Source organism: Solanum verrucosum, unplaced genomic scaffold (genome assembly GCF_900185275.1).
Source record: "Solanum verrucosum unplaced genomic scaffold, falcon-dt-bn FXZP01000268.1, whole genome shotgun sequence".
Taxonomy (NCBI): domain Eukaryota; kingdom Viridiplantae; phylum Streptophyta; class Magnoliopsida; order Solanales; family Solanaceae; genus Solanum; species Solanum verrucosum.
The window spans coordinates 4,018,293-4,031,691 of NW_026019957.1; the positions used below are offsets into that span (position 1 = coordinate 4,018,293).

The window sequence follows — 13,399 nt, forward strand, 5'->3', positions numbered from 1 at the left end:
TCCTTAGTACTCCTTTTAAGCTTAAGTTGTTGTTTAGCTTTCCAGCTCACATACTCGTACATTCAATGTACTGATGTCAGTTGGCATGCATCTTATTATGATGCAGACGCAGGTATCCAGGATCATCATCCAGCACGCCGTTGATCCAGTTGAGCACTCCAGAGTCATTGGTGAGCCTCATTGCATTCCAGAGGACTCTGTTTTTTTGTGTTCATAGTTTTGCTTTATTAGGATGTTGCGGGGTCTGTCCCAACATCCATCTCAGTGTATTAGAGGCTTCATAGACAGTCAGTCAGTTAGTATTGAGTCTCTCATCTTTGTATACATATATGTAAATATATTCTATTTTGAAACATAAGTTGCCTTTTTGGCCAGTTTTTATCAGTTAGGTTATTTTATGACCTTTTATTGCATGGAGTTATTCTGTTGAGTTGTTCCGCTGAGTTAAGTAAGCCAGGCCAAGGGTTTGCTTGGGGACCATCGATGGTCTTCGAGTGCTGGCCACGTCCAGGATGTAGGCTCGGGGCGTGACACTTATAAGATTAGAATTTGCTTGGATGAGATACGATTTTTGACTTATAGGTCAAAAGTAATAAGTTTTGAATTCTAATTATGATTTTTGACTTATTTTTTATCTGTTTGACTTAAAAGTCATAGTGACTTTTGACAAATTTTTGTCTTTTTTACTTTAAAATAAAGGTCTAAAAATACTTATATATTTTATTCAAACATTACCAAATTACTTTAACTTTATTTTAGCATTTAAAATAAATCATTTCAAATAAGCTCTTAGTCAAACGCCCTCTAAAATAGAAATAAAAAACAAGAGAAAATTAATTCATAGACAGAAAGTAATAAGGTATAACCTTAAAATTGACCAAATGTGCACACATTTGTAATAATAATATATATGGTTACACAAAACAAACATTTAAGTAAAAAAATATATAAGAATTAATATTGCATAGGAGTTTCAGACATCATATCACAATAATTTCTTGAACGTACTATATCACCACACCATAGGATAACATTAGTTCATTTGACATGATATGATTAATTTTAATTTAACAAATTTAACCTATATAAAATATTAAAATATTTAGATCAAGTGAATTCATTTGAATCTCTTTGACCCCACATGGGTCCGACTCAGCTTACAAATGTAATAATTGCTAGATTACTCTGCTAACAAATTCGATTACAAAGAGTAAATGACTGTCCTGAACTTGAACCAAAGACTTTTCATATGATTATATAAACTCTCGTTGGTTAGTCAACGATTTTGTCCTCCAAAAAAGATAGTCTAACAATGGAAACTAGAACATCATTTTTCATTTTTTTTTAGTAGTAACATCTCATGTGTTGGGAGAAATGGTGAAGCGTCGATGGAGGAGGGACTAGAGGAATTATTCCGGCCACTATTCTTGCTTTTTTTGAAGGACAACTTCAGGTATCGACGTATTGTAACTATGCTTTTTTACGTATGCATGGTGTGGCATTACTATATATTTTTTATATTTGAATTGTATTATTTTAATGATTATCATGTGGAGATCGAAATAACAAGATGACATATCAAAACTAATAATTAAAAATCTTTTATGATGATAAATCAGACAACAAATCTATATTATAAGGATCATGTATTTCCACAACCCGATCTATATATAAAAAAATTGTTCGAGTGGAAGTCTATCTCACAATTCTTCAACTGCTCTTTTAGCTCTTTCAACTCTACTAGTGTCATTCTATATGGCGGAATAGATATAGGACGAGTATCCGAAATAATATCTACACCAAAGTCTATTTGATCTCTCTCAGGAGGGACTGCAGGTATATCATCTGGAAAGACTTCTGGAAACTCATTCACAACTGAAAATTACTCAATATGAGGTGTCTCAACACTAGAATCATTAATTCAGACTAAGTGATAGACACACCCCTTGAAAACTAACTTTCTCACCTTAAGGTACGAAATGAAACGACCCTTAGGTCCACTCTATAACTGGCTAATTAGGAATTTGGAACCTATAACAACTTGAGTTCTACAATCAATAGAGGCATAACAGGCATGAAGCCAGTCCATACCTAGAATTACATTAAAATCTATCATGTCTAATTCAACTAAATCAGCCATGGTGTTCTTGTGATTGATGGAAATGACACAATCACGATATACTCGCTCAGCTATAATAGACTCCCCAATCGGTGTAGAAACACAAAAAAGGTTCACAAAGTTTCTCAGGAAGGACATCAAAATTCATTGCAACATAATGAGTCACAAAAGATAAACTTGCTCCTGGGTATAGCAAAGTATAAACATCAAGAGTAAAGACTTTGATCATACCAGTGACAACATCTGAAAAATTCTCTTACTCTTGATGACTAGTGATCACATAAAGGCGTTTTGCTCCTCTGCCAGTACTGGAAGTAGCTCCTCTAGGTGTAGCCATGTCTGGTGGAGCAACTGATGAAGATTGGGCCCTATTGCCCTGATTCCCCTTACCTTGCGATGAGTCCACAAATTGGACTCGTTTACGTCTATAATTTGATTGGTTTCGTGTCCTAAAATTGCATATGTAGTCTAAAAAACTGATCAAATATATTAAGTTTCGGGTATTTAGACTTGGAGACAAAAGCACGGACACACATGAGCAAAAAGGAACTAGGAAGCTGAAAGAGCACGAAAAAGACCCCCTAATGATTGCTTAACCTCTTTGGCGATCCACCAAAGTGACCATTAGAGATCGGCCAACATTATTCGGCGACACGCTGAATAGGTCACCAAAGCTCCGAAAGTTACAGAACACTGGAGTAAAAATGAGAAAAATAACGGTGAGTAGCAAACTTATTCGGCGAATCACCGACCAATTCAGCGTTAAAGGACATAGTCGTCGAAGGTGTTGGTAAAAATCTTCAAACAATTATTGATGGGCGAAACACCAAGGAAGAAGGCGATTCGCGAAATGGATTGACGAACCCCGATCAAGATCACCTTTTGTTACAGTGGTCCAGTTCGAGAATTGATGAACATCGAAGGCGAGACAAACAAGAATCGGGGAGTCATACATCGATCGCTCAGCGATCCTGACTAACTGCGCTGAATGGATCCTTCGCATCACACTTTCTGAAAACTATAAATACTCATTGAGAGTTTTAACCTAGTATCGATTTTTCAGTGTAAAACATTATTTTTTTCATATTTTAGTTTCTATCTTTTAGCTCTAAGTTTGGAGAGGGTTTTTGAAGACTTTGAAAAATCAAAAAGGGTTTCATCTCCAAGATTTGGAAGTGGATCCTGTGGATTCTTCATTCTTAGCTTGTTTGAGACTTAAATCTTCATACCTATTTGAATGCAAGCTCATTTTGGTATAAATTTCTATCTATTTTACATGTCTAGCTAAAACTCCAATTCTTGGGGTGTGATTTTGTGAATATGGGTTAAATTAGTTAATGGGTCTTGCTTGTTGATGGTTTAATCGTAGTTTAAATGTGATTTCGTTTAGTAGTTGTGTTGGAATTTAATGGGATTGTAGTTGCAAATACAATTTCACCTATGTGTTTTTGACTTGCTCGAGAGAGAGGTCGTAAACTAAGACTACTAAATTGATGGCCGGTGGAATTGGATCGACGTGAGGTTTAGCCCGAGAGGGTGAGCCCTAGTCTCATTCCCCCACACTCAGCTCGAGAGAGTGAGTAGGTTAAGGCGTAGGCTGTGCTTCATGCGGCAAGTGGGTGTCCGAGAGGAACCCATTTGAAACGGGGTAAGTTGCTCAAGAGAGAGCTTATCCCCCTTAAAGTGTATTCTAGTCACAATTACTCTATGAACTCCCTATCAATAGCATGTACCCATTACATTAGTTTATCCTGTATTCCTATCACATCCCAAGAATCCTGTCTCCTTGATTAGTACTTTTTGTGTTTTTGCCATTTTTGCTTATTTGTTACAAACCCCCATAGTTAATTGACGCTTGTGTCACCCCTTAATTTGATTTGTTTTAATCGTTAATGTTTATAGCTATGGTTGATTAGAACTAAATTCTTACTTGCTATTATACTCTCAACTATTGAACCGCTCCCTTGGGACTCGACTCCAACCCTTGGTTGGATTATACTACTGCTTACGACCGTTGGACACTCGAATTAGAGGTAGTGTCTTGATAAGCGAGATCGTAAAAAGGACTTATCATCTTGCCGGTACTTAGGGCACTCTTTCATGAAGTGACCCTCTTGGCCACACTTGAAACAACATGTGGAGCCATCGCGATACTTACCTGGGTGAAAACTACGTACCACACTTTACAGGTTAGAGCATGCAAGTATTAGTAATGAGAGAACTTGTGTATTATTTTAGGTAGGGATCAATTATTTATTTTATTAGTTTTATTTATGAAATACTAAACTCCTAACCAATTATATCAAACATGTTATTATTTATGCAGAATGTATAACTCACTTCTAATTCAACTATCAAACAATCTTTAGCGCGCCGAAATCACACATGGAGACGTACCCAAAACGTGGAGATGGGAGTGAGTCCATGGGGCACCAAATATGTGGAAATAATAGTGTTAGGTGTGGGAGGGTTAAATTACAATTTTCAAGGTTTCTAAGTCCTAATTGGCCAACGACGATTTTGACTTTATTTCCAATTTCTCTGTCCATCATTTAATTGCCATATGATACAGCACCATAATCGATCCATATATTATATTGGAATGCGGATATTATTTATTCTTTTAAAAATAAAGAGGTGGTGTGCTAAACAGTTTCAGATCTCATCACATATATATTATATAAATATAATACCAATAAAGAATAGAAAAAGGAAAGATAAACATTACTAACGATAGTTGCGGAGCAAAGTGAGTGATGTGTGAGGGAGAGAATTTGTTTAATATCCATGTGTCAGTTTTGTCGATATGACTTTAATTTCAATTGAGTTTAGGCAATTTCGATAAGGCAGTGAAAATTATAGTGCTGAGTCTAGAAAAATCTCATACAGTGTGGGGTAAACCTCAACAAGGATGTTGAGTCCATAAAGGGGGTGTATATGACATCCTAACTTAAGATAAAAAGTCTCATAAAATATAAAAAATATATTGATATATAAGTAAACAAGTCTTACCAACAATCTAACAATATCACTAACGGACTGGACTACAATATATGTGTATAGGTCAAATCAGTATCGAAATATGTTTTAATACAAAATTTTGGTTTCAATTACGCCGCATTGACTTCAAGCGCATGTGATATGCATTTAAATATGTGTAAGAGCATCTTATCTAATCAATTTATAAAATCAATTTTGGTTCCCAAGATTCATAATAATATAGATATGGGTTCAACCAACAAGGTAAATGGTACCGCCTTATAATTTAAAAATCTAACACGTTTTAATTCCACTTAATTTTAATCAAATTTTAAGTGACTCTTTAATCAACTAAGAGTCACTTATTACAAGTTTTAATTAATTAATTTAATACCATTAATTAATTAGGTACAATGTACTAACTAGCTACGTAGTAATAAGGTGTCTAACACACACATATAAGGTTTTGATGAGTAATTATGTCTTTAAACATGCTAATGCATGCATTAAAATTATTTGAATTATTAAGGCTATGAATTTTTTCATGTATTATTTATAAGCATCAGTTATACACTGGTTAAAAATTGTACCAAACAAGGTACTAATAATACACAAAGCTAAGTGCATGCATTATTAGTTTTTCTAAAACGACCTCTTAAGTGCGCAAAAATAATAATTTTGAATTAAATCTATTAGTAATGTTTACATTAATAATGTTGGATTAGTTATGTTGCATTATTTCTTGTACATTGTTGGATATGATGTATTAGAAATAACAAGTCTTACATAACTTCTATAAAAAAAATAAAAAATTACAAAAATACCTTCGAAAATTTGAAAATATTTTGAGAAAGATTTGAGGGATAGTTATATCAGTAATCAATCTAAGCATTCGTAATACATCAAAATTCATGGTATTAGTAATGCATGCATTATTATTTTTAATAATATTACACAAAGTTAATGCATATATTATTTTTTCTAATACACCCTATCAAACGACTCCTTGTTGTGTTAGCCGGGCCCACACCAACTATAAATTCACTTTCCTTCAATTGGTCCCACTATCCACGTGTCAAAATTTAAACGGATTTTCATACAATTGTTATTGGTTATGTCAAACTCAAAATAAAATTTATCAACTTGTTTACGTGCCTATATATACCATGCTTTGTTATATGCTCAAAGCACCAACAAAATTTAAACAAATTAGTTTTTATTAATTATAATCTGCAAAATGGCAACTACTAAATCTTTTTTAATTTTAATTTTTATGTTATTAGCAACTACTAGTTCAACATTTGCTTCGTTGGAAGAAATGGTGACTGTTCTTAGTATTGATGGAGGTGCAATTAGGGGAATCATTCCGGGTGTCATTCTTGAATTTTTAGAAGGAGAACTTCAGGTATCGTAAAAATATTTTGTTATGTATGTACGTAAGTGTGAATACTACTATAGTCATTCCGGGTACCATTCTTGATTTTCTTGAAGGACAACTTCATGTATATATCATAAAAATATTTTTGGGAAAAAGGACAAATATATCCCTGAACTATTGTAAATGGTATGTAAATATCCTTCGTCATACTTTTGGGACATTCGTGCTCTGCCGTCCAAAAACTAGAGCATATATACCCTTTATACTAACGGACATACACGTGTCATAATATTATCTGTCGATTAAATATCGAATCGATGGATAAGATTGCGTCACGTGTCCCGATTTAGTCTTCCGTTAAAGTGAAGGGCATATATGCTCTAGTTTTTAGACGGCAGGGGCATCAATGACTCAATAGTATGACGGAGGGTATCTGCATACCATTTACGATAGTTCGGAGGTATATTTATGCTTTTTCCCAATATTTTTTCGTGTATGTATGTAAGTGTGACATTACTATCGTTATTCTGTTAGGATTTATACGATTTACTTTTCTTTTCGAGTCAGAGAATAGACAATAATCCAGATGCAAGACTAGCAGATTACTTTGATGTAATTGGAGGAACAAGTACAGGAGGTTTATTGGTTGCTATGATAACTACTCCAAATGAAAACAATCGACCCTTTGCTGCTGCCAATGAAACTGTACCTTTTTACTTCGAACATGGCCCTAGGATTTTTTCTCGTAGGTACATATACATATTTATATTCTTCGATTTTAATTTATTTGTCTAATTTTAATTTGATACAGAGCGTAAAAAAAGATTTTTGAGTCTTCTGATAATATTTAATATTGTGGTCTTAAACATGTCTAGCTAATCTTAAACAATTACTTACTCTCTTTGTTCTAATTTATGTGACACTTTTTTCATTTTTCGAGAGTCAAACAGTGAATCATTTGCAATGTGTCGAACAATCAAGTAATGAAATATTCAGTATTTTTGTACGTAATTTTCCGAGATAGAATAGAATTAACCCCAACTATATGAGATTTTTGTTGTTTATACTTACATATATATATATATTTAATTTGGTTACATTATTATATTATGCAGGCCGCTCTTTCCAATTATTCCAGGCCCACAATATAATAGTACATATCTTATGCAAGTTATTAAAGAAAAAATGGGAGAAACTCGTTTGAATCAAACTTTGACAGAAGTTGTCATCTCAGCCTTTGACATCCAAACAAATAAGCCAGTAATATTCACCAAGTCAAATGTAAGTCAAAATAATTATTTCGAATTTCTTATTTATTTTCTAGTACGTTTGGTAAATACATACAATTTTTTTTAATTTTTATTTTAAATGCGCGCAGTTAGCAGAGTCGCCAGAATTGAATGCTAAGATGTATGACATATGTTATTCCACAGCAGCAGCTCCAACATTTTTTGCTCCACATTACTTTGTTACTACTATTAGTAATGGAGATCCCTATGAGTTCAATCTTGTTGATGGTGGTGTTGCTACTGTTGGTGATCCGGTAATTTTTTATCGATCATGCATATATATATATTTTTTATTTTTTATTTTTTTTTAGATATATATATCTGATCTATTATGTGTGGATGCATGATGTTAGGGTTTTGCCCTGATTTTCTTACCATAATTTAAAATTTATTTTTCTTTAAAGAAAAGACAAAATATCAGGAAAATATAATAATCTTTAATATTTGGTTTATTCTTTCCTTTTAGGAAAAGGTTAGTCCTTTTCTAGTAAGAAGAGGTTTTAGGACACTATAAATGTAGTCGTTTAGGGATTTTTGTTTATGGGGAAATTTATTATCTCCACAGTTTCAATGTTTTTCTTTCTATTAGTTTTAATATAATAATATTTTGATTTTTAGTATAAGTTTTTGTTATCTGATTTATCAACCATATGATTTGCAATTGTAAGCTTCCGCATGACGCCCTAATCTCCTTCATTACCCAACACATGCATGCAGGCGTTATTATCTGTTAGCGTTGCAATGAAACATGCAGAAAATGAGGATCCAGCATTTGCTTCAATTAAGTCAATGAATTACAAAAAAATGTTGTTGCTCTCATTAGGCACTGGCACTACTTCAGATTTTCGTGAAACATATACAGCAGCAGAGGCAGCTAGATGGAATCCTCCTAAATGGATGTCAGTTATACAAAATATGACTCAAGCAGGAAGTACTTACATGACTGATTATTACCTTTCTACTGCTTTTAAAGCTCTTGGTTCACAAGACAATTACCTCAGGGTTCAAGTATGTCCCATCATCATGTATTTGGTATCCTGAATGCATGTGAATCACATACAGATACATGTATCTAGTGCGATTTGCATGTATCTGAGATACATATAAATCTCACTCATTACTTACATATATATCTATACACTAGTCTGCAATATTACCTATTTTATCAGATCACTAATGCATGTCGCTTGCCACTCTCCCATCATGTATTAATTGGTATCCCGAATGCATGCGAATTATCACACTAGAGAGTGAGATTTGCATGGGATACATACGAATCTCACTCGCCTTTCTCTCTATTTTTGTGTATCTGGTAGCAAAAATATGTGTATCTAAGTATATTTTTCTTAATATATACTCCCTCCATCGCATTTTAGTCTGACTCGGCACGGAGTTTAAGAAAGAGAGAAATTACTTTGAAAACTTGTGATCCAAAATGAATGATATAAATTTGTGTGACTATAAATCATTTCATTAAGGGTAAAATAGACATTTTATAGTTAAATTGTTACTTAATATAGAAATGTGTCATTCTTTTTGGGACGGACTAAAGAAGAAAGTAGGTCACATAAATTGGGACAGATAGAGTAATAGCAAACTCTTAATAAGTGGTAAGATACATAATATTTTATTAAAAGTATATATGATAGTAAAGTATGTAGTTTTTTTCATTATATTATTTTATAATTATAATATGCATGATGTCATATTTTAATTTCTTTGCTAACGATATGAGTATATTTAATTCCAGGAAAATGCATTAACAGGCACAACTGTTACATGGGACAATGCTAGTCCGGAAAATATGGAATTATTAAAACAAGTTGGTAAAGATCTATTGAACAAACAAGTTTCCAAAGACAATCCTGATGAAACCTATGCGGACGCTCTACTAGGGTAAACCTCTTAGACGCATTCGATTCTGTCGGTGCTTGAAATAATTTTTTTCTATTTTTTCATATTATTATATCTCGTCAGTCAATATTATTCATATTAAATTTCTAATAAATCTAATTTGTTGCTAATTAAAATAATTTATTTCGTTGTAGGTTTGCAACAAAGCTCTCTGATAGAAAGAAACTCCGAGCAAACAAAGCGTCTTATTAATTCAAGGTCTCGGGTTGTAGTAGTAGTAACCTTACTATGCTAAATAATAAGCGCTTGCAATATTTATGATTGCGCGCATTTAAGTATTTCAATAGAAATATGTCTCTCTATGTAATGTAATGTGTGTTTGGATTATGTAACCTTTTGGTTGAGTTTAATGTTTTCATAAATTATGGTGATTTTGTGTTATGACATCCGAATTTTCTTTTCTAACCAAAAAGAAAAAGTATTTACATTTATCTTAGAAAATTAAAAAAAAGGTTGTTGACACTCAACTTTGACCCTCCACGATAGAAATTAATCATAATAATAATAATAATAATTAAGAAACTCTCTAGCCAAATCCCCTAAATTAACTCAAATCGGCTAACTTGTTAATTTCCTTTGTAATTGCTATGAATACAAATGTTTGGCTCTTTAAAATAATTTGTTAAGAACCGTATCTCTTTATTTCTGTACTGTTAAAGTATGATATATGAGTCGTACATTTTCTTTAATCCACTGTTGGTTTGTTTGATAAAATACAATAGTATTACATGTTCTACAAAGAGTGTACGAAATTAATCTTCTAGTGTCTTGCGTTGTTCTGTTTCATTATATTTTTAGAACATAGTTTTCTCAAGTCTTAATGTAAGTGTATGAGCAGTTATCTATTTGTGCCTAAGTGTGTGTTTGTTTAATTTGATTGATAATTACATTTAAATCAATTTTTCTTCAGTCAATTTTTCCCGTGCATTTCACTTGAGCCAAGGAGGCTCAATCTTATTCTTTTCGAGTCAAAATCAAAGTACAGGGCTGGAAAATAGAAAATGCCAGTGTTCGAAGCGAAATTAAAGGCTGTATACACTCAGTATACAACAGTATATGCGAAATATGCAGAATATACAGCAGGGATATACTGTATACAGTCATGAAAATGGGTCAAAAGCCCTCCCGAAAATCCAGTTTTGTGTTGTATTACAATTGGGCAAAAGGCCAATTTATATTTTACAGAAAAGGGTCAAAATTGCCCCTAAACTATGCGAAATAGACCACTTATACCCTCCATTACATTTTGGGATCAAAAATATCCCCGCAGTTATCCCAGGAGACCACAAATACCCTCAAGAGTTAACACCCCAATTTTTTAGTGACGTGGCACGCCACATGGGACTAATCCCTCCACCTAAGCATTGCCAACTAAGATTCACTATAAAAGAACTTGACTTTTAGTGGCGACAAAGTCGCCACAAAATCCCAAAATATTGCCACTAAAGGTTATGAGTGATTTTTAGTGGCGACTAAGCCTCCAACAACCATTCGCTAGTAAAACCTATTTTTTCAACAAAAAAATATGATAATTAATTTTCGATTGCGACCTAATTTTCTAAAAAAATAACTTGCAATATCCATATTAAAAACATCCAATATTATTACGAAAAATAATCAAAATTACTTCTCGATTCAAATCTCCTACTATATATATATAATGCATCATTATACATTTTATACATTTACATATGACATAAAAATAAAACATATAGTGTCTTCAAACTCCTACTGAATCGATATCATATTTGGTTTTTTAAAAACAATGAAGAAAAAAACACAAAATTAGAATTTAATGTTAAAAACTTTTAGTGACGATTTTCTGGCTTTTGTGGCGAATGTTGTTGCCGCTAAAGGTCTAGTTCTTTTGTAGTGAATCCTAGTTGGCAACGCTTAGGTGGAAGGATTAGTCCCACGTGGCTTGCCACGTCAACAAAAATTTGGGGTGTTAACTCTTGAGGGTATTTGTGGTCTCTTAGGATAACATAAGGGACATTTTTTATCCCAAAATGTAACGAAGGGTATAAATGGTCTATTTCATGTAGTTCGGGGGCAATTTTGACCCTTTTCCGTATTTTTTATATTATTTGAAAGTTTTAGGGCAGGTGAAAATTAGGTTAAAAGCCCAAAGAAAGGTCAGCTTTCCATGTTAGTTTAGGATAGGTACAAAAGGGAAAGAATTGGGTCAGATATAAATGGGCCAAAAGCCAAAGTTGAATTTAAGCCCAAGTATCGATCCAGGCGGACAGAAACTGGACTTGGGCCCAAGTCTTCTCTTCCTTATAATTTATTGAGATTGTCGGTACATGTTTATTTGTGTTATTTGATTTTGAGGTCTTCCCAATTCGATTCCCCAAAGAAATCATTTTGAGTTAATACTTATATTTTTCTAAAATTAAATAAGATTATCTACTTTCTACTTAACAATCTTTAGAGTATTTTCAAGGTATTTACTTAAGTAATATCTCTCCAATATTTCCCCTCCCCTGAAAAAATAATTTTGAGTTTTAAACTGTTTATTTTTGCAACTTAATTAAGCATGCTTTTCTTAAAGTTTAGCCAAATATTTTAATTGTCGGATAACCGTAAGTTAGCGGATGTTTTAGGTGCTTTCAAACACTTCCTAAAACATTAATATGAACTCCGAACCCCTTTTAATATATTTCATTAGATTTTCTGTTTTTAATCTTTTGAAAAAAATAGTTCTCTTAATTTTATTTTAAAAATTAAGTGGCGACTCTTAAAACTCGTTTCTTCTTTTTTTTTAAAATAAAATAAAACAATCATTTTTAGTTTTAAATTTTATTTTTACTATTAATTATATAATTTTTTTCAAATTAGTGAATTTATTAGATTCAAAAAGTGATATAATAATTTATTGATCGTTAAAAAATGTGTCAAGTTAATACTTTACAAATAAAAATAGTCAGAGGGTGTATCAATTTAGAAGTGCCAAGTTAATACTATACAAATAACTATTATAAATATAAGATATTCTTGAACTTAGATATCCTAGATGAATGAGAGAAAAAAATAGTACCATTTATTTTGATGCAAGTAATTTGATCCATCAATTAATATTTGATCAAACTTTTGAAAGTATTTTTAAGTGTGTTTTTCTTTAAAGTGTTTCTTGGAAAAACTTATACTTTTTTAGCATTGAAAAACAACTTCAACTACTATGTACTACGGAAAAACACTTATTCTCTCCCAAAAATCTATCCAGACACGTCATTTTTAAAAATAAGTTTGGTCAACACTTTGACTTGCTAATACTCTAAGTCAAATATCTTTTAAAAGTCAATTTGACGAACTTATAAAATTAGAATTTGCTTGGATGAGATTATGATTTTGACTAATTATAGGTCAAAAATAATAAGTTAGGAATTCTAATTATAGTTTTTGACTTATTTTTTGTCTGTTTGACTTAAAAGTCATAGTTAAGAATTCTAACTTATGACTTTTGATAATTTTTTGTCTTTTTGAGTTTAAAACAAATGTTTAAAAATATTTTTATATTTTATTCAAACACTACAAAAAATACTTTAAAGTTATTTTAGCATTTAAAATAAATCTATTCAAATAAGCTCTAAGTCAAACGTTTACCCACTAAAATAGAAGGGAAAAAAAACAAGAGTAAAAAAATAAAGAAAATCAATTCATAGACAAAAAGTAATAAGGTATAACCTTAAAATTGACCAAATGTGCACACATTTGTAA

At 32.1% G+C, this 13,399-nt stretch overlaps 1 protein-coding gene across 1 annotated transcript; it reads left to right on the top strand.

The window, feature by feature from the left end:
* Positions 1-6,332: 6,332 nt before the first annotated feature.
* Positions 6,333-9,871, top strand: LOC125814438 (patatin-17-like). Its single transcript, XM_049493882.1, has 7 exons — positions 6,333-6,503; positions 7,044-7,225; positions 7,592-7,757; positions 7,855-8,019; positions 8,483-8,773; positions 9,516-9,661; positions 9,814-9,871. Exons 1-7 carry the CDS (start codon positions 6,336-6,338, stop codon positions 9,869-9,871), a joined length of 1,176 nt encoding a protein of 391 aa, XP_049349839.1. The 5' UTR covers positions 6,333-6,335.
* Positions 9,872-13,399: the final 3,528 nt, after the last annotated feature.

What these genes read in the sequence shown, in the direction of transcription:
- LOC125814438 (XM_049493882.1), top strand. Translation starts at nt 6,336, where the DNA reads ATGGCAACTACTAAATCTTTTTTAATTTTAATTTTTATGTTATTAGCA. An exon ending in TTTTAGAAGGAGAACTTCAG is followed by an intron (nt 6,504 to 7,043) that starts GTATCGTAAAAA and finishes TTTTCGAGTCAG; the next exon opens with AGAATAGACAATAATCCAGA. An exon ending in TATGCGGACGCTCTACTAGG is followed by an intron (nt 9,662 to 9,813) that starts GTAAACCTCTTA and finishes ATTTCGTTGTAG; the next exon opens with GTTTGCAACAAAGCTCTCTG.